The sequence below is a fragment of the Ailuropoda melanoleuca genome, chromosome 18 (assembly GCF_002007445.2).
Source record: "Ailuropoda melanoleuca isolate Jingjing chromosome 18, ASM200744v2, whole genome shotgun sequence".
Taxonomy (NCBI): domain Eukaryota; kingdom Metazoa; phylum Chordata; class Mammalia; order Carnivora; family Ursidae; genus Ailuropoda; species Ailuropoda melanoleuca.
Genome location: NC_048235.1, coordinates 13,889,734 through 13,916,831, shown reverse-complemented (window position 1 = coordinate 13,916,831; position 27,098 = coordinate 13,889,734). Strand labels below are relative to the sequence as shown.

Below are 27,098 nucleotides of genomic sequence, written 5' to 3'. Positions count from 1 at the left end.
CTTTACATCGGAATCTGGGAATGTACTGTATGGTGATTAACACAATATAATAAAATAAAATTAAAAAAAAATAAAATAAAATAAATAAAACAAAGACTGTAGTAAGAGACAAAGAAGGACACTATATAATAAATGATAAAGGGGACAACCCAACGAGAAGATACAACATTTGTAAATATTTAATGCAATCAACATGGGAGCACCCAAATACATAAAACAGTTAATAACAAACATAAAGGAACTAATTGATGATAATACAATAATAGTAGGGGACTTTAACTCCCTCCTTATATCAATGGACATCCAATCATAAAATCGACAAGGAAACAATGGCTTTGAATGACATACTGGACCAGGTGGATTTGATAGATACATTTAGAACACTTCATCCTAATCCATAAAAATACACATTCTTTTCAGGAGCACATGGAACATTCTCCAGAACAGATCACATATTAGGCCTCAAAACAAGTCTCCATAAATTCAAAAGAAGATCAAAGTCATATCATGCATCTTTTCTGACCACAATACTATGAAATTAGAAATCAACTATATGATAAAAATCTGTAAAGACCAAAATTACATGGAGGTTAAATAACATGCTACTAAACAATGGATGAGTCAACCAGGAAATCAAAGAAGAAATTTTAAAAACATACAGAAATAAATGAAAACAAAAACACAACAGCCCAAAACCTTGGGATGCGGCAAAAGCAATTCTAAGAGGAAATATATAGCAATACGGGCCTACCTTAGAAAGCAAGAAAAATCTCAAATAAACAATATAACCTTACACTGAAAGCACCTAGAAAAAGAACAACAAATGAAACCTAAACCCAGAAGGAAAGAAGGAAATAAGACTACAGAAGAAATAAATGATATAGAATCCAAAACAAAAAAACAAAACAAAAACCCAAAAACAAACAAAACCAATGGAACAGATTAATAAAACCAGGACCTGGTTCTTTCAAAAAAAATCAATAAAATTGACAAACCTCTAGCTAGACTTAACAAGAAAAAAAGAATAAGGACTCAAATAAAATCACAAGAGAGGAGAAATAACAACCAATACCACAGAAATACAAATAACTACAAGGGAATATTATGAAAAAACATGTGCCAAAAAATTGGACAACCTAGAAGAAATGGACAGATTTCTAGAAACATAAACTACCAAAACTGAAATAGGAAGAATTAGAAAATTTGAACAGGCTGATGACCATCAAAGAGATTGAATCAGTCATCAAAAAACTCCAAAAAAACAAAAGTCCAGGGCCTGATGGCTTCACAGGTGAATTCTAACAAACATTTAAACAAGAGTTAATACCTATTCTTCTCAAACTAGTCCACAAAATAGAAAAGGAAGGGAAACTTCCAAATTCATTCTATGAGGCCAGCATTACTCTGACACCAAAATCAGATAAAGACACCACTAAAAAGGAGAGCCACAGGCCAATATCCCTGATGAATACAGATGGAAAAATTCTCAACAAGATACTAGCTAAATGATTTCAACAATACATTAAAAAAAATCATCCACCATGATCAAATGGGATTTCTTCCTGGGTTGCAAGGGTGGTTCGATACTCACCCAAAAAACACCCAACACCCAAAAAACAAATAATCCAATTAAAAAATGGGCAGAAGACACGAAGAGACATTTCTCCAAAGAAGACATCCAGATGGCCAACAGACACATGAAAAGATGTTTATCATCACTTATCATCAGGGAAATGCAAATCAAAACTACAATGAGACATCACCTCACACCTGTCAGATTGGCTAAAATCAAAAACAAAAGAAACAACAGGCGTTGGTGAAGACGTGGAGAAAAAGGAAGCCTAGTGCACAGCTGGTAGGAATGTAAACTGTGGAAAACAGTTTGGAGGTTGCTCAAAAAGTTAAAAATAGAATTACCTTAGAATCCAGCAATTGCACTACTGGGTATTTATCCAAAGAATACAAGAACACTAACTCAGAGGGATACATGCAAGCCGATGTTTATAGCAGCATTATTTAGAATAGCCAAGATATGGAAGAAGCTCAGGTGGCCATTGACTGATGAATGGGTAAAGAAGTAGTGTTTTTTGTGTGTGTGTGTGTGTGTGCGCGCGTGCGCATTTAATGGAATATTATTCTGCCATAAAAAAGAATGAAATCTTGCCATTTGCAAAGGCATGGATGGTGCTAGAGAGTATTATGCTAAATGAAATAAGTCAATCAGAGAAAGACAAATACCATATGATTTCATTCCTATGTAGAATTTAAGAAACAAAATAAGTGAGCAATGGGAAGAAAAAAGAGAGAGAAAGAAAGACAGAAACCAAGAAACAGAGAACTGATGGCTACCAGAGGGATGGGAGGTGCAGGGATGGGTTAAATAGTTGATGATCACTGGGTGATGTGTAGAAGCCCTGAATCATTATACTGTGCACCTGAAACTAATATAACACTATATGTTAACTAACTGGAATTAAAATAAAAACTTGCATGTGGTTAAGACTGATCTTATCTCTGTCTTGAATGTTTAATAGATTTCACCAGTGAAATAACACGAGCCTGAAGTTTTCTTTGTGGGAAGCTTTTAAATTATAAATTCATTTTATTTAATACATCTAAGGCTACTCTGATTTTCTACTTCTTTTTGAGTCAGTTTTGGTAATTTGTATTTCCAAAGGAATTTGTTTTATTTAAATTGTGAAATGTACTGATTTCAAATTGTACATAATACTCCTTTGTTCCCCTTTTAATGCATGGAGGATCTATAGTGATGCTCCCTCTCTTGTTCCTAATAGGTTATTTGTGCCTTCTCTCTTCTTTTTGTCAGTCTAACTAGAGTGTATAATAGATCTTTTCAAAGAACTACCTTTTGCTTTCACTGATTTGTCTCTACTGTTTTTCTGTTCTCTATTTCATTGGTTTCTGTTGTTATACTATTTCCTCCCTTCTAGTTATTTTAGTTTTCATTTGTAGGTTCTTTTTTTTTTCTAGATTTTATTTATTTATTCGACAGAGATAGAGACAGCCAGCGAGAGAGGGAACACAAGCAGGGGGAGTGGGAGAGGAAGAAGCAGGCTCATAGCTGAAGAGCCTGATGTGGGGCCGGGATCACGCCGTGAGCCAAAGGCAGACGCCCCTTCATTTGTAGGTTCTTAAGGAGGAAGATCACTAATTTTAGACCATTGTTCTTTAATATAAGCATTAAAAAGTGTTTCCTTCTGGGGCGCCTGGGTGGCACAGCGGTTAAGCATCTGCCTTCGGCTCAGGGCGTGATCCTGGCGTTATGGGATCGAGCCCCACATCAGGCTCCTCTGCTATGAGCCTGCTTCTTCCTCTCCCACTCCCCCTGCTTGTGTTCCCTCTCTCACTGGCTGTCTCTATCTCTGTCGAATAAATAAATAAAATCTTTAAAAAAAAAAAAAAAGTGTTTCCTTCTGGGATGCCTAGGTGGTTCCATCAGTTAAGCATCTGTCTTCAACTCAGATCAGGATCCTCGCCCCTGGGATAGAGCCCCAGGTCAGGCTCCCCACCCAGTGGGCAGCCTGCTTCTCCCTCTCCCTCTGCCCTTCCCCCCTCCCCTCACTCATGCTTGCTCTCTCTCTCTCTCTAATAAATAAATCTTAAAAACAAAAAAAAAGTGTTCCCTTCCAAGTAGTTTTAACTGTATCCCACAAATATTAAGATGTATTTTCATTTTCATTCCATTCAAACTAGTTTCTAATTTCCCTTATAATTTCTTGACTCAAGCCTTATTTAGATATATTGTTTAATTTATATATATTTGAGAATTTTCTAGATCTTTCTATTACTGATTTCCAATTCCATTCGGTCAGAGAACATAATCTGTGTAATTTTAAGCCTTTTAAATTTGTTGGGATTTGTCTTACTGCCCAGCAATATAGTCTTTCTTGGTGAATGTTCAATGTACACTTGAGAAGAATGTGTATTCTGTTGGTACTAGGTGGAATGTTCTAGAAATGTCCATTAGTTCCCATTGGTTACTATTGTTGTTCACGTCTTCTGTATCTTGATTTTTTGTTTATTTCTTCTATCAATTACTGAGACAGGGGAGTTAACATTTCTAACTATAATTGTGGATCTTTTTTTCTTTCAGTTCTCTTAGTTTTTGCTTCATGTAATTTATTTTATTGTATTTTGTTTTATTTGAGAGAGACAGCACAGTGAGTGGGGAGCAGGGACAGAGGGGGAATGAGAGAGAGAGAGAGAGAAAGAGATCTTAAGCACGTTCCACGCCTAGCATGGAACCCAAGTCAGGACTCACTCTCACAACCCTGAGATCATCACCTGAGCTGAAATCAAGAGTTGGACGCTTAACCAACTGAGCCACCCAAGCACCCCGCTTCATGTATTTTAAAGATCTCATCGATTGCATACATATTTAGGATTATCACGCCTTCTTGATGAATTGACCCCTTTATCATAATGAAATGTTCTTCATCCCTGGTTATATTCCTTATTCTGATGTCTATCTCATCTGATGTTAATATTAACTACTTTAGATTTCTTATGCTTTGTGTTTACATAGCATGCCTTTTCCCCTCCTTTCACCTTCAACCAATCTGTTCCTTAATATTTAGTTTCTTGTACAGAGCATATAATTCCTTCTTTTTATTTATTTACTCAATCTTTCTTTGAATTGGGGAATTCATCTAATTTAGAAGACTAGGTTCTGAAATAAAGTTAGGTGGTGATTCCTCTGGATCAAATATGATCAGGTTATAGCAAAACTCCTCTACCCATTTATGGCCCCAAACTAACCAAAATCTTACCTTTAGACTAGCAAAACCACCATAAACATTAGAATTCTGTAACATTAGCTGAGGCTTTCAGCCTGAAGCCTAACGGAAATTATTTTACTAAGGTTAAACTGTTGTAACAGCAATGGGTTGCTCCTTTCCTAAACATCTGGAGAAACAAGTTAAAATGGAGCCAAAACCAGATTAGTTTTGTAAATACTGCCAGATAACATGTACTGAAATCACATTCAAGTTTTCCTAAAATGATATTCTTTTATGTTTCTCAAGGTTTTCTTCTACCATAAGATCTAAAACCACATCATCTTTTGACTAGGTAGCAAGCCATCAGATGCGCCTTCTAGGTATGTATCTCTCATCTCTATTGGACATAGGACTCTTCAAGAGCAGGGACTCCATCTCATATATTTTGTATTCTAGTACCTTGCACTGTAACTGAGAGATTGTGGACCCTCAATAAATGTCTGTTGAAGGAAGAATGAAATGAATGAATGAATGAATGCATGGGACACAAGAAGAGAACTTTTCTATGACAAATGTGACTGGAAATCTATTTAAGAGTTCAGAGGCCGAGGAAAAAGGGGAAGAAGGACAATATTCGACCTGCTAAATCCATTCTCTCTCCAACATGCACCAAAAGGTAAAATTTTCACTTTGGACCACAAAGCCAATTGCAGAAGTGTATTTGCTAAGAGCAAAATAAACAGCTCTCCAGCAGTAAGGGGAGACCCTTCTATAAAACAAGAACTGCTCGGGGCTGCATTTGTGCCACTTGCCCAAGATGTTGCAGAAGAACAACTCTGGCTTGTGTTAGAGTTGGTCCAAAGTCTAGCATCAACTATCCTGAAGAAGCTCTAATGGAGACTAGGCCACGAACAAGGAAAAAGGTCAAAGTTCATCACTGGAATGAGGAGGAAGGGAAAAGTCACAGATAGGCATCTGAAGTCAAACAAAGAACTGCATGAGAAAAGATCAAGAGACTAAAAATCCAAACAGGTGAGGTTAGAGGCTGTAGCCAGAGTCAAATTATACTGATGGTAGCCTCTTTGTGACTAAGTGCCGTCTTACAAAAGATAAGTTTAGAGACTGCCTTGAAGTCCTGTTCCCAGGTGGTACAGACAAGCTCCTCAGGGGATACTGCTACTGTTTCCTTCAATCTTAGCATTCCCTAGGTCTTGGAAGACAAGTCTGGGTCCTTGAGAGTAGAACAGGTACTGAGGTAGGGCTAGGACACTTTCCTAAGCTCCACAATTTCAGGACCCAGTATCGGACAGTCCAAAGTTTTGTTGTAAAACAGTCGCTGACATATTATGGCTTAGTGAGAAAGCACTCAGACTGTGAAGCAACTAGATCTGGGTTTTTATCTAGTTCTGCCTCCTCCCACCTGGCGTTAGGTAACTTACTTAAACTAACTTTGTTTCTTCACCTGTACAATGGAAATACCGAGAAATTCAAATTTCATTGCATTGTGGTGAGAGCTATGTAAAATAACTTACAAGATACCTTCTATTCCATAGGTGGTTAGTTCTATCCAATTGACAGTGGGTAAACTGATCGGGCCTTGTAAATGTAAGTGTGTGCCTCGGGGTTTGTGGGTTAGGAAAACACACATGGGTACATACACACACACATACATATGCCCCATGCCTACCTATCCTACCTATTATCATTCACAGAAGTCAAGGACACCAAGTAATACAGCTCTTTGTGAGCAAACATGTGAGTCTCTGTTCTGGAACATATGTCTTATGTTAAATACCAAAAAGTTAAAAGATTGGACGGGAGATTACATGAGTGTTTATAACGAACATGAAATGATCAAAACAAGAAACCACAAAGCTCTACCTTCTGGCTCTGAGGCCCGTCTGCCTCATCCAAGGCCCCCTCATCTTGCTGGTCATAGGCAGGACCTCCCAGGATTCGGATTCTCTTCTCACACTGCTTCTTTGCCACAGTCAGTTGGTTAATGTACCTTTTCATATTCCTGGCCCTTAGGAGATCGGCTTTCATTGCAGCAGTTTCTTTACCTTGAATGGGACGGATGGACAGGACCCAGTCAGAGGACAAGGTACAAAAAGTGGAACGTAACAACTCTGAATGAGACTGGTGTCTGATGTGGTATATTTTGAACAGTGGCTACTAAAGAAGAGAATTTATATTAAACACACACACACACGTATATACTCTCAAAGAGAAGTACCATTAATTTGAACAATCCTACTCAGGTATAAAACATTTTTAAAAACCTCCTCTGTACATACATACAATCAATGTGCATGTGTGTATGTGAATGTAAATATACGTATGTGTCATGCACGCAGAGTCACTCCTAAGCAAGCAGTGAGTGCTCACTGGGCGTCAGGTGCTGGCTAGGCATTTGGGACTCAAGAGCAACTGTTAAATCTCATGGAACTTAAAGTCTAGCAAGGAAGAAATCCAAAGATAGCAGTAGCAATTATGAGTGTAATACGGGCTACAAAGAAGACGTGCAGGTACCCTTGAGCTGCTTGACCAGTGCTTCTGACCCAGGTTTCCCTGAGCAAATTATACTCAAACAAAATGAAGAAAGAGTGGAATGTGGTGCCCAGAGAGAGGGGCAAGTGTGAAAGTGAAAGCCATGAGGCAGGAAGGAGAGAGCCTGGGAGGACCTGGAAGAGGCGGTGCAGCAGGTGCAAGAGGGAGCTAGGGATCCAACGTAAATGTGGAGGAGGCCGGAGCCAGAAGACACAAAGCCGTTTAGTCCACAGAGATGATTTCAGTCTTTAGCTCAATAGCACTGAGCAGCTCCTAATGAATTTAAAGCAGGAGTATGTCATAAATGGATTTGTATTTTTACAGATTATGCAGGAAGGATTAAAAAAAATAATTAGAAGGCAAAAGACTGCAAGAAGAGAAACCAGTTGAAGACCACTGCAGTAACCAAGGAGGCAGATGCCTAAACTAAGGTCACGGCAATGGCAGGAGAGGGGACTGGAAGGATCTGAGAATGATTTATAAAGAGAACTAACAGGACCCTGTGATTGACCAGACAGGGGAGAGGGTAGGTAGCTGAGGAATGTAAAGAAAACAGAGGTATCAAAGACACACCCAAGTTTCTGCCGTGAGCGGCCACGGAGGTGGTGGGGCCAATTATGAACCAGGGAACATTACAGAAAAAACACATTTATGAAAGATCTTAAATTCAACTGTGGACAATGTGGCAGATGATATTTGTCAAAGGTGCTCACGAGATCTCTCATTTCACCTGCTCTTTTTGTCAGTGTTACCTTGACAATCTCCCTCTGAGAAGTAGGGTGTGTGTTCCATTTTTTTGAACACAGGGGTTTGTGGTTACAGAGGAAGCGATGCCGTGACTTCTAAAGCTAGATCGTAAAAGGCCACACACTTCGAGCCCTGACCCGGCTGGTAAATCACCCACCAGCGAGGAGGCCTCCATGCTTTGAGGAGGCCTAAGCAGTCAATGGAGAGATCTACATGGAGAGGCCCCCCAGACCACAGCCCTGGCTGGGACCTTGGCCCACATCCAGCACCAACTTGGCACCATGTGCATACACCATTGTTGAAGGCGAGGCATCCAGCCATAGTCAAGCAGAGAAGAGTCATCCCTGCTAAATCTGCTCAAACTGCCAACATGTGTACAAAAAAATTACTATTGAGACATTGCATTTTAGGGTGGTTTTGTTACATAGCAAGAAGAACAGGCAAATTGAGTTTAAGGGCATTTGGCTCCCTGAGCAGAGATAGAAGGTGTGGAGTTGAGAAGTGTTCAACAGTTGATGGTAACTCAAGTTATGGGAGTAGGTGAGACAACCCAGGAAAATGGTCCCGGTACAGAATCTAAGTAAACCCTACATATAATAGTGAGAAAGAAGAGAAGCTAGCATGGGAGACAGTGAATTAGAGATAGAAGGTGAGTGTGAGAGTGTGCTTTTTACAGAGAAGCCCAAGAAGGAATTTCCGCACCATGGGAAAAACAGTATCTCGCGTGTGCTACTGCACAGCCTCCTAACTGGCCACCATGCGGCCACCTTTGCCTCCCCTTCAGTCTTTGTCAGCGTGGCACCAAGGATAACCTATTTAATGTATCGACCCAATCACGTCAATCCCCTGCTCAAAACTCTCCCCCACGCCCCCATTTCACCTGCAGCAAAAGGCAAGGCTCTTTTGAGGAGCCAGAAGGCCCCACACACGCCAGCCTCGGCCTCTCTAACTCTCCACAGTAGGCACACTGGTTTCTTTATGGGCTCTCACGTTTCTTAAATAACAGCTTTATTGTGATACACTTCACAGACCGTACAATTCACCCTCAGGAGAAGCCAGGTACCCATTAGCAGTCACCCAACCCTCTCAGCCCTGGGCATTTTTAAGGGGCTTTCTCTATGGATTTGCCTATTCTGGACATTCCATGTAATCAATACGTGGTCTTTGGTGATGGGCTTCCTGCACACACTGGGCGGTTCCCTGCTCAGAGCTTTTTCATGCCTTCCCTCAGCGAGGCCCTTTCATCCCTCCGGATCTGCAGGGCTCACTTTCTTACCTCCTTCAGATCCTCAGTTCAGGTCTCAGGGGAGCCCTCCCTAAGCACCCTATTTCTAACTGCAACCCCCAGCTGACAACACTGCCTTTCTCCCTCCCTGCTCTACTTTCTCCATAGCACCTATCGCCACACTAATATTTGACTTATTTATCCTGTAAGTAGGTCCTCATCGAGGCCGGCATTTTGCTAATTTATAAACTATTGTATCTCCAGCACCTATACCCGTGCCTGGCAACACAGTGGGAACTCACTGAATATTTGTTGAATGGATGAATGAGCCGTGTCAAGTATTCCTGAGAGGTCAACAATGACAGAGCTAACATTTCACTAAGTGCTTACTATGTTTCAGGTATTGTGCTTCTCTAGAACTTGGGCTCTGAAGGAGAGAAACAGAGTATCCTCACTTCCCTTTCTTCACTTTACACTCCAACAACGTGGTTTCCATCCCTTCTCTCCACCAAATCTGCTGTTGCCAAGATCACTAGCGACCTCCATGTCAAATACAGGGGAGAGTTTTCAACAGTTTCTGGAATCACTTAAATCAGAATTCTGGCTGTGCCACTTAGGAGTTATATGGTCTTAGCAAGAATTTTTTAAGATTTAATTCAAAAACACTTAGAGTGGTATGTTTCCTTTTGTTAGCATTATGTAATTTCAGGTAAAAGCAATATTAATTTTTAAAAATGACTAAGTATTTAGTCATTTCCTTGTGGAGAATGGACTGGCTTTGCATACACAACATAGAGGCAGGATTGGGATCGAGGGAAGGCTTTTTTTTTTTTGGTTAGAGAGATGAGCTGGTTTTAATGTTGATGAGAAGGAATCAGTTAAGAGAAAAAAAGAAGTGACAGATGTGGAGTGGCATCCAGAAAACAGGTAAATAATGTGTTAATGAGCACTGGGTGTTATACACAACTAATGAATTGTTGAACACTACATCAAAAACTGATAATGTACTGAATACTGGCTAACTGAACATAAAAATTTTTAAAATTAAAAATTTAAAAATTTTAAAAATTTAAAAAGAAGACAGGTAAATAGACTGGCTTTGGAAAAAGGCCACCTCCTCCACCACAGTAACACAGAAGGCAGAAGAGATGGGCATACGTACAAACCAAGTTTGAGGACTGGTGGTTGGAAGCTGGGGCGGTTTCCCGTGATACGGTCCCTGTTTCCTTGAAGTAGTGAGTAACGTCATCTGCTTACAGTGACATCGTAAGTAAAATGGGCGGGTGGTCAGAGGCCTGCAGAAAGTGGGGAAGTGGGAAATCTTCTATGGAAAGCAGAAGAGCAAGCTCACTAGAAACAGTGAGATTGTTTCAGGCAACGTTCAGGGCCTACTTGACCACCAGATAAATATGAATATACCTAGGCAGGTAGACCACACCTTCTGGAGGTGAGTCATAATGTGTTCAGCTGAGATTGGAACTACCCATAATAAAAGAACGGAGTCTGGGTTATGCTTTTTGGTGCCCCTCAAAGCGTTTTACGGAACACTTTGTAATGTTTTCTAGAACTCTGTGGGAGACCTCCAATCCCTACGATGATCAGTACATCTCTCATGTCCCACTTAGTCAATTTGTGCAAACGCCTAAAACAATACCTGGGCGGGCTGAACAAGTTAACTGAAAAAACTCAGATGAGTACCACAAAACATTTTTTCTCTCAGAAGCAGCTTTTTTCAGCACTAAGCACAGAGCATAATAGGTAGAGTTCAGGTCAACAGAAGGCCTTCCTTGTTCCGGAAGGTCTGTCAGATATTATAGGATGACTTTTCTGTATGTGTGCTGAGATGCTTTCATTTGACTTTAATAATAGTTTCTCAACTTGTCCTATGCTTGGCTGATAGGCCCTGACCAAAGAAATCATTAATTCAAGGTTAATAATAACGATGATGATAATCTCAAGAGAAAAAAATAGTATTTCAGAGTCCCCTTAGTGGGAAGACAAAGGTAAATGAAAGTCTGCCTCCAAATTAGTCTACCACAAACTAGGATGCTTTCTGTGTGTAACCAAAACAAATACATGTTTGGAACAGCTAATTTTTCAGAAAAAATATTTTCATTTTTAAAACATATATCTTTAAAATGTACATTTTTTAACATATTTAACATGCTCTAATGTTTGGGAACAAAATAATTGTCTCGTATAAAATAAATCTAGATCACAGTTTTAATTTGGGGTTAAAATAGGGTAATAAAGGGACATCCATAGGAAGAAACTGACACACATTTATCAACAACCAAATTCTCTTAAAGCATTAAAGCCAAGAGCACAAAAACTAGACGCAAGTTCCAAAAAGAAGGAAAAAGAGAATAAACCTTCATCTAAAACCCAGCTGCAGGGCCGAGAAGAATATTCTCGTGTTCTACTCGAATGTCCCCAGCTCACGTGAACACAATGCCATTGTCTGATCACAAAGCTTGTTGCTAACGAATTCCATGCAGCTTGTTGCTTAGGCAGTTCTGTTTATTTTTGCCTCAGAAAACTAATACCACATTCAGTGCTAAGTGACTAACATGGAACTCATGCGGCCCGTGTGTCTGTCGTGCCAAAATCCTTGTAAATCCAGCAATGCAGATGAATTTGCTCTGTGACCTGAAAACCCATTCAGTCAGGAAATATTCATGCCACGAAAAGTATAGGCCAGTGGGTACATGACAACACACTGTGGCCCAGCTCAAGCCAGATTCATATGGCTGGCTCTCCGTAGAGTGTTAGGGAACACTGCGCGTTGTTACAAACTGGTGAATCACACAACTGTCTGACCTAGCTTTAGAAAGAAGGCCAAGAAGATAAATAGTGGCAGGTGAAACACTGAATAGCAGTGGCCCTTGAAACGGGTGCCAAGATGAACACATAAGTGATAGAACATTCTAAAGCAATTAATTATAAATATTTACTGTTCTTCCTTCTGGATAGTCCAGATTCTACTGAAGCCAGAACAAAAGGAAATGGGTTCATTGGGTTCCTCTGCTGAAAAAAAAAAAATTCAAATTAGACATTGGGTGAATGCTTTTAGCTACAAAGACATTACAGGAGACCTAGGGACAACACCTGGCACTGCTTTTTGCTTTAAACCTTCTGCCCACAATAGAGCTCTTCCACAAGCAAGTAAAGAGTCGAGCAGTAAAATACAAACGCCAGGGAGAACTGTTGGGTTCGACTTCTGATGAGGCAAAGGAGAGTGAAGTCATTTATAGTGTAAACTAAGGACTCCAGAAACAGCATGAGTGTAAGCAGATTAACACGGTACCACTTTCTTTCTCAGGTCCTAGAAAATGTCACGAGCAGAGTATTTTTTCTTTCCTCATAGCACGCTACCAAATCCCAAGACATCTCCTGATAGCAGCACTCTCGGCAGGCCGACTGGGGGAGTCGGTGGGTAACAGAGCAAGAGTTCTCATCATCAGCGCTACTGACATTTGGGGCTGGATAAATTTTGCTCCTGGGGGCCATCCTGTGCATTGTGGGACGCTGAACAGCATTCCTGGCCTCTACCACTAGATGCCAGCAGCATCCCTTCCCCCAGATGGGCCAACCAATAAGGTCTCCAGACACTGTCAAATGCCCCGGGCACCCTGGGGGTTGGGGGTGGGATTGTGCCTTGTACCCCCACCCCACTGAGAAGTACTAACATAGAGGTACAAACTATGTGACAGTTAAGGAGACAAGGCTGCACACTTGCCCCGTTCCCCTGACTCCCCAACATATGGCTCTCCCCACCAGGATGCACAGGCCTGCTCTTGCCCCCCAGACCCCGAGGTAAGGAGTTCCTCACCGGAAAATATTGGGCCTCCATTCCTCAACTCGTATCCATAGTGACAAAATAACAATCCTTTGAATCTTTCTTGTACATGTAAATAGAAGTTTTAATAAACCCTCTTGAGAGGAGGATATGTATTTATGGGTATGTATTTACCAAGGGACTAGTCAAGTTTCAAAATGAGAAATGGTCCTCGACTTCTTAACATGAAACTAACAGCAATTCTCAGTAGTTACTAATCATCACAAATTTCTTCAAAAGTATCTGAAAATCACCTCAAAAGTTGCCCAGGAACTAAAATATATATAAATATATATTTATCTATCTTACTTTTCAGCTTGAGGTCAGTATGTTCTTTTTCAAAAAGAACAAATGGGGTTTTCTTACCACATCCAACACCTGAATTTCAGTCTCAAGTGTCACTCCACTTTAGCAGAAAGCATACTCAAGGAATAAGCAGACATCATAGCAGAAGTTGATGGCGGAAGCACTCATGTTATAATGGGGAAGGCTACAGAGAGCTGGTGGTTTGACCTGACCCAGCCTGGTCAGGTATGCTTATCGTACACCTTTTCTTCCTTCCTTTAAATGTCTCCAGTACTGAAACTTCTAGCACTTCCTTTGGTTTAAAGCCCTCCAACATGCTTGCAATACATTTTTAAAGTAATAACGTCGTATCAACTAAATCCACACAATAACTAGGGGAGATCCGCTCCCAAATTGGAACCATGAGTTGAACAGGCATGAGACACACACTTAGAACACAGATCCAGCCCAATAATTTGTAAGTTTTGAACAAGACTTTCAAAACATCTACCTATGTGAATGAGGAGTGCAGTGGGAAGAGACCAGAACTAAAATCAGGAGATCTGGGTTCAAGTTCCAGATCTGTGTGTGACTAACTAGTTCTAGTTATACCAGGTATAATATTTACCATCTCTGGACCTGAACTTCCTTTGTATAAATGCAGGTGTTAGAATATATGATGATTGAGGTTATCTTGGGGTACAGAGGTGGGAGAAGGACTGGCTATCATGTTATGGGACTACACAGAAAGTAGTGGAGGTTCCCTGAGCCCTTAGTACCTCCAGGCAGAGGACGGATGGGGACCAGGGAGCCAGGCAGGATGCTGGAGTAGGGATAGCAGGTGTCAGAGGCTGCAGTACTCACAGCAGGAGGACTGGGCAGGGAGAAACCCTGGCAAGGGCCCCCATAGCCATGGGCTGGGATGTCTTCTAAGTTTAGGTCATTCATAAATTAGGAACTGTTTGTATCAGATTACTGCAATGCTAGCAAATCAGATCACATCAAGGCACAAGGAAGGACCCTGAGAAGTACACTAGTGTCTACAGATTAGCTCCCTTCTCTCAGGCAGGGGCACCTTTAATGCAAGATCAGACAAAGAAGGTGCATATTATCTTTATAAAATAATTTCTAATGGAAATCATTATGGTTCTGATCAGCAACTGTCTGTGTCTATACACATATGTCATATTTTCTGAAGGTCTTCTATAGTTCTACTTAATATATTCAATCCTAAAACTGTTTAGTTAAATGCTAACGAAGATGCACAACTTGACCAAAGCCTCCCTATCTATACTAAGAGCATATTACTCCCTCGGGTGTACTATTTATACTACAGTTTCTGGCAGACTCAAATCAACATCATGTCCTTTATTGCCGTCAGCTGAATAAATGTTACTCTTGAATCACCTTCACTATTCTTCATAACATTTCAGGATTCAGAACAGAAGAACAGAAAAGGTGGCTTAAAAAGGGAGCTGTAATCCTGGACTTATTCCCACCAAACTGCAGGGACAATTTAGCGTATGTCCTAGTACTACTTAGAATTCCTATACTTGGCCAGTGTCTTAGTTCATTCAAGCACCTATAACCACAGACTGGGTGGCTATAAACAGCAGAAACTTGTTTCTCACAGTTCTGGAGACTGGAAATCCAAGATTAGGGTGCCAGCATGGGCAGGTTCTGGTGAAGGCCCTCTTCCAGGATGCAGATGGCCACATTTTTGCCATGTCTTTACATGGCAGAAGAAGCGAGGGCTCTCCGGGGCCTCTTTGATAAAAGCACTGCACTAGGCTCATCCATGAGGGCTCCACCCTCCTGATTTAAATACCCCCCAAAGGCCTCACCACCTAATACCATCATGTTTGGGGTGTTAGGATTTCAATGTAAGAATTTTGGGAGACACAAGATCCATGTCCAGCCTTTGCCAAGAGGCACCAGACCGTGTGGTCAGGAAACCCAGACAGGTCTATGACCTTCCAGGGACATGCATGGCCCAGAAGGCAGGGGCAGCAAACATGGCTGCCATGGGCCAATTAAAAACTCAATTCTTGGGGACTCCTTAGTGGCTCAGTCGGTTAAGTGTCTGCCTTTGGCTCCGGTCATGATCTCAGGGTCCTGGGATTGAGCCCCACATTAGGCTCCCTTCCTCTGCCTGCCATTCCCCCTGCTTGTACTTTCTCTCTCTCTCTCTCTCTGTTAAATGAATAAATAAAATCTTTAAATAAAAAAAAGAATCTTGGGAGACATGCACATTCAGACCATAGCAGTCAGCTTATTTCAACAGACTATTACTCAACTACTCTGGCTGTTCTAATTGTAAATAAAAAGCTAAAGAGCTGGCTACTAAAACACAAACACTAATACATGAATGGCTCTTCATTATCTACAGCAGTGGCTCTCAAAGAGTGGTTCCTGGAAGAGCACCATCAGCATTACTAGGGAACCTGTGAACACTGCAGACTCTCAGGGCCCATTCCAGATCTCCAGAATCAGAACCTCTGGGGTAGGGTCCAGGAATCTGCATTGTAACAAGCCCTCCAGGTGATCCTGGAGCTCACTACAGCTTGAAAACCACTGTTCTACAGGCTTAAGTCCAAACTTCTTAGGACAGCTTACAAGTCTCTTTAGTATCGGCCCCCATCTTTCTATCGAGCCTTATTTCTTCATTACATGCTAAGCACCAGTACAGTGTCTCATCTGACATAGCTCATACACAGGAGGCCATTACACAACTGTCTCCTTTGTCTGTGGACATGTGGTACCATCTATCCATATCCACCTGATAAGCCCAGAAGAAAATGAGGGCCACTCAATCTTTCCAACTCAACTCTGCTACCCTTAAGAAAAAGTCTTTCTTGACCTCTGTTCCAGGTAGAGCTGACAACTCCACACATCTGTTCCACTACTAAATCCTGAACATGCAACTCTCACTGCATTTAGCAAACTGTATTATAATTTTATATGCGTGTCTCCCTGTTTCCTTTTTAGGCTATGGTCTCCTTAATGTCAGAGACAATTTTTTCATTGTATAGCTGTGCCTAACACATAATGGCATTCAAGAAATGTCTGCTGAATGACTAAAGACCTATTTCTGGTGATTAAGACTTCTTCCAGAGTACATTATTCTCTACTGATATGAGGGATCCTAAAAACTCAAGAGCTTTCTTACCTACCCAGAATCAGAGGAAGTGGGATTGTGATCAGAGGAGAGACATCTGAGATAAAATATAAAGATAAGTAGGAATTACCTAGGCAGAGTGAGATTGAGAGTAGGGTAGCATTCTAAGAAAAATCAGAAAAATGGGCAAGGAACATGAGGCAGGATGAATCAGGGTGAGTTGAGGAAAAAGAAACATTAGTGTGGCTAGAGAATAACAAGAGAGAGTGTGAAATGGCAAGAGATGAGGCTGAAGACAGAAACAGGGGCCAGGGCAAGCAGGTCCTTGTAGGCTGCATGTCTAAGAACAATGGGAAGACAATGAAGGGTTGGAAGCACGGAGGTAACATGATGACACCTGCATGTTCTTTTTAATCATTGTGACTTCAGTATGAAAAAGTATATTAAATAGGGGCAGGTGTAGATAGAAGGAGACCAATTAAGAAACTACTGCCATAGTTCAAGAGAGCCTGGTAGTGGAAGATGATTGTGTAGAGAAACAGAACAGAGGTGAGATATATTTAGGAGGTCAATCCGTGTGCCAGTAATGGACTAGACATAGTACATGGTGAAGAAGGAATGAACAGAGATGACTCCTAGTGTATGACATATGGATGGATGGTATTCCTATTCAATGAAACAAGAAATTAAGAGGGTGACCAGTTATGTGGTACTTTGATTTGGACATTTTGATTTGGAGGTCTGTTTACGATATCCAAATAAAAACACTGAGTAAGCAGTAGTAAGTAGAAAAGTAGAGCATAGAGGTTCTGTAGATAGAAACTTGGAGACTAATCAGCATATAGATAAGAGAAAGAGAAGACTAGCCAGGGAAAGGGTAGAGGCAGTGCTACCCAACGGAACTTCTGTGGTGATGGAAATGTTCATTCTGTGCTATCCAATATGGCGGCCACATATGGTTACCAAACAACTGAAATGTGACTGGTATGATTAAAGAACTGAGTTTTAAATTTGTATTTACCTTTATTAATTTAAAATTAAATAGCCATTAATGATTAATAGCGCTTCTATTGGACCACACAGGTATAAAATAATGAGAGAGTTAGAAACAAATCCTGAGGAACTCCAACATTTAAAGGCTGAACAGAGAAGAATAAGCAAGCAGAAAAACAAATGAGAATGAGACAAAGTGTTAGCCAGTACAGTCAACGATGTCAAATGTACTGGATGGTCAAAGAAGATGAAGACTGAAAAAAGTTCACTGAAATTAGCTAATTGGACTTGGCTAAACTGCCTAAATTCCATGACCAACAAGCAGTTAAAGGTTATTAGTGGGGGGGCGCCTGGGTGGCACAGCGGTTAAGCGTCTGCCTTCAGCTCAGGGCGTGATCCCGGCGTTGTGGGATCGAGCCCCACGTCAGGGTCCTCCGCTATGAGCCTGCTTCTTCCTCTCCCATTCCCCCTGCTTGTGTTCCCTCTCTTGCTGGCTGTCTCTATCTCTGTCAAATAAATAAAATCTTTAAAAAAAAAAAAAAGGTTATTAGTGGGGAAAACTCAGGCCTTAGTCAATACATTTGGCCAGGACGAATGATAAAATAAGGTCAGAGGCAAGAAAATTTTGTGAACAAACTAAATCTTCTGAGACTAATTGTTTCAAATTTTTTAGTGTTTATAAGTTTTCTCTAAGACCTTTTTCCCCCTAATTATACCTAATAAAATTTTCTTACCGGTAATACAAGAAGATGAATTTGATAATATGATTTTTTTCCTAGGACTTACCTCCCTTAGAATCATATCAGCAATTAAAGCACTGAAGCTCTGTAAAGACGTCAAAAATCATTTGATACCTTATTTCTTGAAAAGATAAAAATCTCCCCCCAAAAAATGCCATCAAAAATCAAACTAAAATTTCTACCTTCTAAGGAGAGGAATTTGTTCCTCATTTATGATATACTAATCCACAGTGAATCTAAAACACATGCAGTTTTATGTGCGTTTGCTGGAGTTTGTTGAAGCCTCGTACAATAGTCTCCGGGCCCTCTGTCATCCTGAGTTACCTGGCTGGTTCCTTAAGGTCTCAGAGGGGTTGCAGTCAGGTAATTTCTCCCAAACTGCTATACAACATTTTTTCCTTAAATGTTCAAAGTATTTTCACAATTGCACAACATCTCTTAGTTGTCACTAATTTTGACTGAAAAAGACCTGGGGTGCCTGGGTGGCTCAGTGGTTAAGAGGCCGACTCTTGATTTCAGCTCAGGGTCCTGACTGAGCTCCACACGGGGCTCTGCGTTCAATGGGGAGTCGGCTTCACAATGGTCTCTCCCCTCTGCCCCTCCCCCCTGCTCTCTCTCTCTCTCAAATAAGTAATAAATCTTTAAAAAGGCCCTGAGGGGTGCAGTCAGTTGAGCGTCCGACTCTTGATTTCAGCTCAGGTCATGATCTCAGGATCGTGAGATAGAGCCCCACATTGGGCTCCGCCTTCAGCGTAGAGTCTGCTTGAGATTGTCTCTCCCTCTCCCTCTGTCCCTCCCGCTCGTGCTCTCTCTCTCTCTCTCAAATAAATAAATAAATCTTAAAAAAAAAAGTAAAAGACTTGCCAGAAACATCTTTATATGCAACAACAAAGCTATATTTATAGTACATATATATCACTACATTCATAAATAAAGTTCCCATCTCTAGGTTGAATCCTAAAATATTCTTAGGATCTTCCATCTGTTCATTCTTTTTTAAAACTTCAGTTTCCCACTCACAGAAATAATGAGGAAATAAGGAGAAACAGCACTGGAAATGAAAGTGCTTACAATCGCGCACACAACCTGGTGGAACTGTTACGTGGTCCCTCAGAGATCTAAATGAGCACAGCCTGATTTTCCAGGTTTAAGGAAACCAGTGCAGGCAGGCAGGGCCTGTGGCAAGAGGTTAACAGACTGAGGTTTTTCCCTGATTCTCTGTCTGATTCTTTCCCTGAGTCTTTGCCTAAGGTTTTTCCCTGATTCTTTGCCTATTTTCACTAAAGCATACTATCCCTAAAATTCAAAGATCACTAAAAGCAACTCAACAATTATGTTTGGGGGAGCCTTTAATGCTCAAAATGTAACTTTCCTTAGTGACTTTTACAGGGAGGAAAATAAACGCACAAATTTGTTTGAAAAGATCAGTTTGAGGAATGATATAGTAGCTATCTAGAACCAGTTTTTAAAGTAACCTTTTATTTGCCAACTGCACATTAAAACTCCAAATCACAAACAATAACTATTTCCTGTAAGATTTGTTACTGAATATTCAATTAAAAGAAAAAGGAAGGACAATGGAGAATGCTAAATCTGATCTTCCTCTTTTATAAAAAAAAGTATGTGCACCTAAATTATAACAACCTAATTATTTAAAATGGAAGCCACCTACATAATGAACTTAAACAGTGAGACAGCAGACGATACAATGATTTAGGGAAAGTCACTTTTAGACCGGTATACATTGCTCTCCTTCAATAATGGAGAACATACCATCAGTTCTGCAAAGGTGACTTGGAGACGGCATAAATAGAAGACTATTATCTCTACACTGGTAACATAAATATTTCCTTGCAAGGTCACATTCTTTCTCTACAGTGTGAATCCTGGTTTAGAAATGCCAAACAGGTACTTTTTATTTACTTATTTAAAATCAATTAATAAACATAGAGTGTATTATTAGTTTCAGAGATAGAGTTTAGTGATTCATCAGTTGCAAATAACACCCAGTGCTCATCACGTCACATGTCCTCCTTAATGCCCGTCACCCAGTTACCCCATCCCCCCACCCACCTCCACTCCAGCAGCCCTCAGTTTGTTCCCTAGAGTTTAGAGTCTCTTATGGTTTTCATCTTATTTTATTTTTCCTTCCCTTCCCCTATGTTCATCTGTTTTGTTTCCTAAATTTCACATATGAGTGAAATCATATGGTATTTCTCTTCCTCTGACTGATGCTGAGTGAAATAAGTCAGTCAAACAGGTACTTTCCACCCTCCAGTCCTGCAAATCTAGAATGCCCAAGACCAGTCCCCCGTATACATTCCTTAACCTTTCAATGTCATCACTGAGAAACCCTGTATGACCATCTAAAGCACTCAATCTAAAGACTGAAAAAATGGAGTCCTAGAGAAATTTAAGGCTGTGTCCAGGTTTCATTAGGAAGCTAGCAAGAGAAGCTCACTTGAACAAGGTCTCCTAACTGCTGCCCTAGTACAGTCTCTTCTCCACCCTGAACCACCTCATCAACCCAAAGCAATGGGACATGAGAGAAACAGCTGCAGACAGAAATTAGGATCTTTAACTTCTCCAGATAGCCATTTCCTCATGTGTAAAGTCAGCAAGTTGTACCAGCAGGATAATTTCCCATCATCTGATTCTTCCTCATATCCAATCAGTCAGCAAGTAGCTATTTTTCCTTCATACTCTTCCTTATCAATCCCATCCCTGTACTACCATTATCCAGGTCCCAGACTGGAATACCTCATTCCCAGACATTGCATCACCCTCCTAGTCAGAACACTCCAAAAATACTTTTGAAAGATTTCATAAATAGGGACTCCTGGATGGCTCAGTTGGTTGAGCATCTGGCTCTTGGTTTAGGCTAGGGTTACGATCTAGCTTAGTGGGGTCGTGGGATTGAGCCCCAATTCAGGCTCCATGCTCAGGGTGAAGTTTGCTTGAAATTCTCTCTCTCCCTCGGCCCATTCCCCCGCTTGCACTGTCAAAATAAATAAAATCTTTAAAAAAAAAAAGATTTTATAAATAATCAGTTTTCATTTTTCTTTTTTTTTTAAAGATTTATTTATTTATTTATTTATTTATTTATTTATTTATTAGAGAGAGACAGGCAGTGAGAGAGGGAACACAAGCAGGGGGAGTGGGAGAGGAAGAAGCAGGCTCTCAGGGGAGGAGCCTGATGTGGGGCTCGATCCCAGAGTGCCGGGACCACACCCTGAGCCGAAGGCAGACTCTTAACGATCGCGCCACCCAGGCGCCCCAGCTTTCATTTTTCTATTTCCATTTATATGTGATTGTGTATTATATGGTTTCTCTAACCTTGCTAGGGCTATAATGTCCAGTGGCACTACACCGAAATGTTTTATTATAAAAATATGAACATAAATAGACTTCAATCATTAACCATGCCATTAACCGTAACCTGAATACAATTAGGGAGAAAATTTTTAATTATTTATTTTATCAAAAATTAATTTTTATAAGATTTCAAAAATCTGATAAATCAAATAAACTTATAAAAATATTGAACACCCTTTTTAAATGGAATTAGTCAAAAATATAATGTAAATATTCTATCAAAACATTCTAGTGATACACAGACTAAACTGGAAAGATAATTATAAAAATCTTTGTTTTGGTCACACTCACTTTCCCACTATTTAATGCTACGTGCAGCTACATAAAGTGTGAGAGTTTGCTTTGTGAAGCAATACCAAGTTGGTTCTCCCCACTAAGTTCTCCAGCACACATTCTGTCCTCTGAGCCCAACGTGAAGTCCCCCTCGCATGGAGATCGCTTCTCCCAAACTCTAAGCCTGTGAGGTTGTTTCAAGCTAGTTCTGCATACACAAGAAGCAGAGTCCTAGTCTCTGAGAAAGATTCTCTGGCTCAAAGCCAAAGAGATAAACCAGGACGATCCAATTAGAATTTAGAGTAAACTTAGAAATACATTTGATCAAAGAGCACTTATAAAATAAGACTTTACTTATTATTCAAGTTCAACTTTACTAAGCATTTACCTGCCAGAGACCAGCCTGGACACTTGAACATTCTGCTTCATTTAGTTACTGAATAAATGTGAAAAACTCCTAGAAATTCTAGATTACTTCCTGTAGTGTCCAGTATGGCAGCCACACACTGAAATTAGTTTTGCCACGAGCTGAATTTTTAGCCTCTACCTTCTCATTCCTTTTTTTTAAACAGCTTTACTGAGATATAATTCACATACCATAAATTTCATCCATTTACCACATGCAATTCAATGGTTTTTAGTATATTCACTGTTGTGCAACCTTAATAAAATCTAAATGTAGATGGACATTTGCATCATCCCCAAAAGAAAACCCTCGTACTCAGGCCTGCACTCATTTCCCACGCCACCTCACCTCACTCTATGCTGACGGCCTCAGGTAACCAATAATCTACTTTGTGTCAGTACAGATCTGCCTATTCTGGGCATTTCATATATAAAGGGAATCACCCAACATGTGGCCTTTTATAACTGGTTTCTTTTACTTACCATGTTTTCAAGGTTCATCCATGCTGTAGCATGTATTAATACTTACTGATGTATTTTATGAATCAATTCCTTATTATTGCTGAATAATATTCCATTGTATGGATATACCACCTTTTGTTCATGGCCATTCAGGTTGTTTCTACTTTTTGGCTATTAAGAATAATGCTACTACAAATATTCAAGCACAGGTTTTTTTGTGGATGTATGTTTTCATTTCTCTTAGGTATGTACTTAGGAGTCGAAACTCCAGGTCTCATGGTAATTCTATGTTTAACATTTTGGAGAACTGCCAGACTGTTTTCTATCTCCTCCAGAAACATATACAAGTTCCAATTTCTCCACATCCTTACCAACACATATTATCAGGTTTTTTTTTTTTATTTTAGCCACTCTAGTGGTGTAAACTGGTAACTCATATTAGCTTTAATTTGCATTTCCCTAGTATGGAATGATGTAGGGCATATTTTCATGTGCTTGTTAGCCATTTGTATAGGTTCTTTAGGGAAATGTCCACGCAAATCCTTGGCCCATTTTTCAATTACACTGTCTTTTGATTATTGAGTTGTAGGAGTTCCTTACATATTCTCATACAATCACATATATGATTTGCGAATACATTCTCCCATTCTGTGGGTTGTCTTTGTACTTTCTTGTGACACACACAAGTTTTTAACTTCTGATGAAATCCAATTTACTGCCCTCCTCCCCCTACTATTCTTCCCTTCATTCTTATACAGACCCACACATTTTGCCAGAGTGCAGATTCCATGGAACCTGTCTTTGCTCTGGACATGAAGACACACTGTGGCTGAAATCAACTAATGGTTTCAGCTATCTTACTTTTTGTTGAGTTTTTATTTCTTACTTTTAACCCTATTATAGACTTAAAAGAGACTAATTTTTTTTTAAGATTTATTTATCTTGGAGAGATAGAATGAGAGAGACAGAAAGAAAGGGTGGGGCAGAGGGAGAGGGAGAGAGAGAATCTCAATCAGACTCCCTGCTCAGTGTGGGCTCGAACTCAGGACCCTGACATCATCACCTGAGCTGAAATCCAGAGTCGAATGCCCAACTGACTGAGCCACACAGGTGCCCTAAGAGACTAATTTAGAAAAGCTAACTACTGGGACCAGAATTAACTCAAAAGAAGAGTAATGCAGCACATCTTAATGTGGTCAGAGAGCTTACTGAAAATAAGTGTTTCTAGCATTTTCACAAAAAAAGTCACTACAATGCTATCTTGAACATATCAGTTATAATGCTGTCGGTTGAACTGTATCTCCCAAAAAGATAATCTGAAGTCCTAAACGCTGGTACCTGTGAATGTGACCTTATTTGGAAACAGGGTCTTTGCAGATGTACTCAAGTTTAGATGAGCTCATTTTAATTGAAGTGGGCCTTAATCCAATATGACTGGTATCTTTATAAGAAAAAGGAGATACCGACACAAGGAGAATGCCTGTAATGACAGAGGCAGGGACTGGAGTGACATGTGTTCAAGACTGCTGGCAACGCCAAGAGCTAAGAGAACGGTGTGGAAGGGATTCTTCCCTAGAGCATTCAGAGAGAGCATGGCCCTGCTGACACCTTGGCTTGGGGCTTCTAGCCTCCAGAACCGTGACAGAATGCATTTTTCTTATTTAAGCCACCCAGTTTGTGGTACTTTGCTATGGCAGCCCTAGGAAACTAATACATATAATAAACTGAATACTTAAGCTATAATCAAAATTCAACCAGAATACATCAAATTAAGAATACATTCTCAGCAGTTAATTTGTCCTTATATACACCTAAAATGTGCCTACATTCTTGTGTTAAATGTTCATGTTAAATACTAAATATGCAATAAAAGACTAATCTTGACAGTTTATCTTTGCAAAAAGCAAGAAAATGAAAATCCATTTGAGTATTACACACTGAGTATTATACTACGATGATAATCACTGTTAACCAGTGACCTCAGAGAAGTAAACCGGTCTCCTCTGTTTTCTGTCCCAAGGCAAAATAGTTCCAAGGCCCCAAGTGAGCTCAGCTTGTCTGCCTTTCCCCCAATGCTTGATAGAAGGAGGTCAGGATACCCCAGACAGCTGAAGCAGCTCAAATGGCAAATGGAAGCATGAAAGTAAGAGGAGGCACTGACAATGTTTAACAACATTGTATGGGCTCCCACCCTCAAACTGATGAATTCCTAACCCCCAGGGCCTCAGAATGACTGTAATTGGAAACAGGGTCTTTCCAGTGGTGATTAAGTGAAAAGGGGGCCATTAGTGTGGATCCTCATCCAATAAGACCGGTGTTCTTGCAAGAACAGGATATTTAGATAAAGACCTGGGCAGAGGGAAGACGACAGAGAGAGAAGGCCAACTACAAGCCAAGGAGAGAGGCTGAAACAGACCATTCCCTCACAGTCCTCAGGAGGGACCAACCCTGCCGACCGCTTGGACATCTTGATCTTGGACTTCTAGGCTCCAGAACCGTGAGAAAATAAAGTTCTGTTGTCTAAGCCACTCGGTCTGTGCTACTTTGTTACGGCAGCCCTAGTAAAGTAATACAACACCACAAATAAGGATATCTCTCACATATCAAGGAGGAACACTGAGGAAAGATAATGGTGGCAACTAGAATTCCCTCTCTAGTATCCTCTTAAAAACATCTGTCTGAAATGAAGCATCTTCTCTACAGGAACAATAGGAGAAAAAGGAGAGGAAGAGAGTCCACAGTCTTGCAGGAATCAATCAGATCACACCTCTTTGCTCAAAAGCCTCCAGAGACTTCCTTCCTCATGCCAACTAAAAGCCAAAGTCCCAGCAGTACCAATAAGGCCCTTTGGAATGGGGTCCCGTGCCACCTCTGATCTCCTATTCACCCCCTTCCAGCCACCCAGGCAACTCAAGCAAGCCCCACATGCTTCTGCCTCAGAGTTTTGCACCTGTCCTTCTTAGACACCCGTAGGCCCCCAGGTCTTTGCTCCCAGGTCACCAGGTAGGTGAGGTCTTCCCCAATGACCCTATCTGAATGCAAATCTTCCTCCCCCTGCAGCTGGACCAGCATTCCCTTCTATACACCCATCTCACAGCTCTGTTTTTCTCCAGGGCACGTATCACCATCTAAAATACTGTTTGTTTAATTTGCTCATTGTCTGATTGCCTCCCAGTCTCATTTAGGAGCTTGACGAACTCAGAAATTTTGTTTTGTCCACTACCATATCATCATCGCCTCACTGGTGTTCAGCAAATATTTTTTGAATGAACAAATTTGTACAATCTTCCTTCCTGGGCAGAGATTAAGAATTAGTGCCTCTTCCTAGCCTGTACCTTCCTCTTCTTATTACCCGGCTCCTACCTCAGTCAGTGGCTCAGACGCAAGGGATAGTCCCCAGGCCAAGCTTCCTGTTGCCTCTGTGCCGACTAGAAACCTGGGAGCACATTTTAAGGCTCTGGCCCAACTCTTCCTTTTTTAACACTCTGCTCCCTGATGAGACATGAGTGGTCCTGGAAATTTTCACGGAAAGGCCAGCCTACAAGGTAGGGGTGGTGTTTGCTGCCTTTCGAATCAAGACTTGCACTCTAGACGGTGACATGACCCTCAACTTCACATGTGACAGGGGGATGTGCTAGCCCCAGGCCAACTATAAGGGAGTTGAGAGCTTTACTCCTTAATTACTCCTCATTGTCATGCCTGGGTAAAAATCTCATTTGAAAAGAAACAAATGGGAAAAAAATAGAACTTTTTTTTTTTAATGTAGAAGGAGGAAAGAAGCTATTCACAATACAAAACTTAACTAAAGGAAAAGGCTAAAGAAATTATGAAACATCAACTCACTGGAGTCATTTAAATAACTATCAAGATTATATTTCAAATTAGAAATATTAATGAATATTAAGATTAAATTTTAATGAGAAAAAACTAAAATCATGCTTACTTTAAAAACAGAAGCACTCTATACCCAATGGTTTCAGTCTTTGAAAAATTATGTCTACAGATGAATAAAGCTTAAAGAAACACAGAAATAGAAAGGTTTTTGTTAGCATGAAGTTATATTTACCTTCTCTAATGCTACTGTTATACTATTATTTTAATACATGGAAAATATTTAAATAAAAGCCAGAAGAATGCTCATACTTGCCAACACTCTGACGGGAAAGAAGACTAGAGATAGACCCGGAACCTTCAGAATGTGTAACTGAAAACAAACTGGTTCTTACCCTTGTGCCTCTTCAGCTGGGGAAAGCTGCTAATTGTAGTTGCTTGGATTATTTCTACTACAATTTGATACCTGATATTTAAAAAGAGAGAAAAAGAAAAGATCAAATATTTAGAAAATACT

At 40.4% G+C, this 27,098-nt stretch overlaps 1 protein-coding gene across 1 annotated transcript in view; it reads right to left on the bottom strand.

Moving 5' to 3' along the window:
- Nucleotides 1-27,098, bottom strand: part of SNX25 (sorting nexin 25) — a 144,655-nt gene that overhangs the window by 38,394 nt on the left and 79,163 nt on the right. Inside the window, exons 7-8 of the mRNA XM_034647767.1 lie at nucleotides 26,977-27,047; nucleotides 6,621-6,802 (exon numbers count right to left, since the gene is read on the bottom strand). Coding sequence (XP_034503658.1) covers nucleotides 6,621-6,802; nucleotides 26,977-27,047 — 253 coding nt within the window. The remainder of the gene's footprint in view (nucleotides 1-6,620; nucleotides 6,803-26,976; nucleotides 27,048-27,098) is intronic.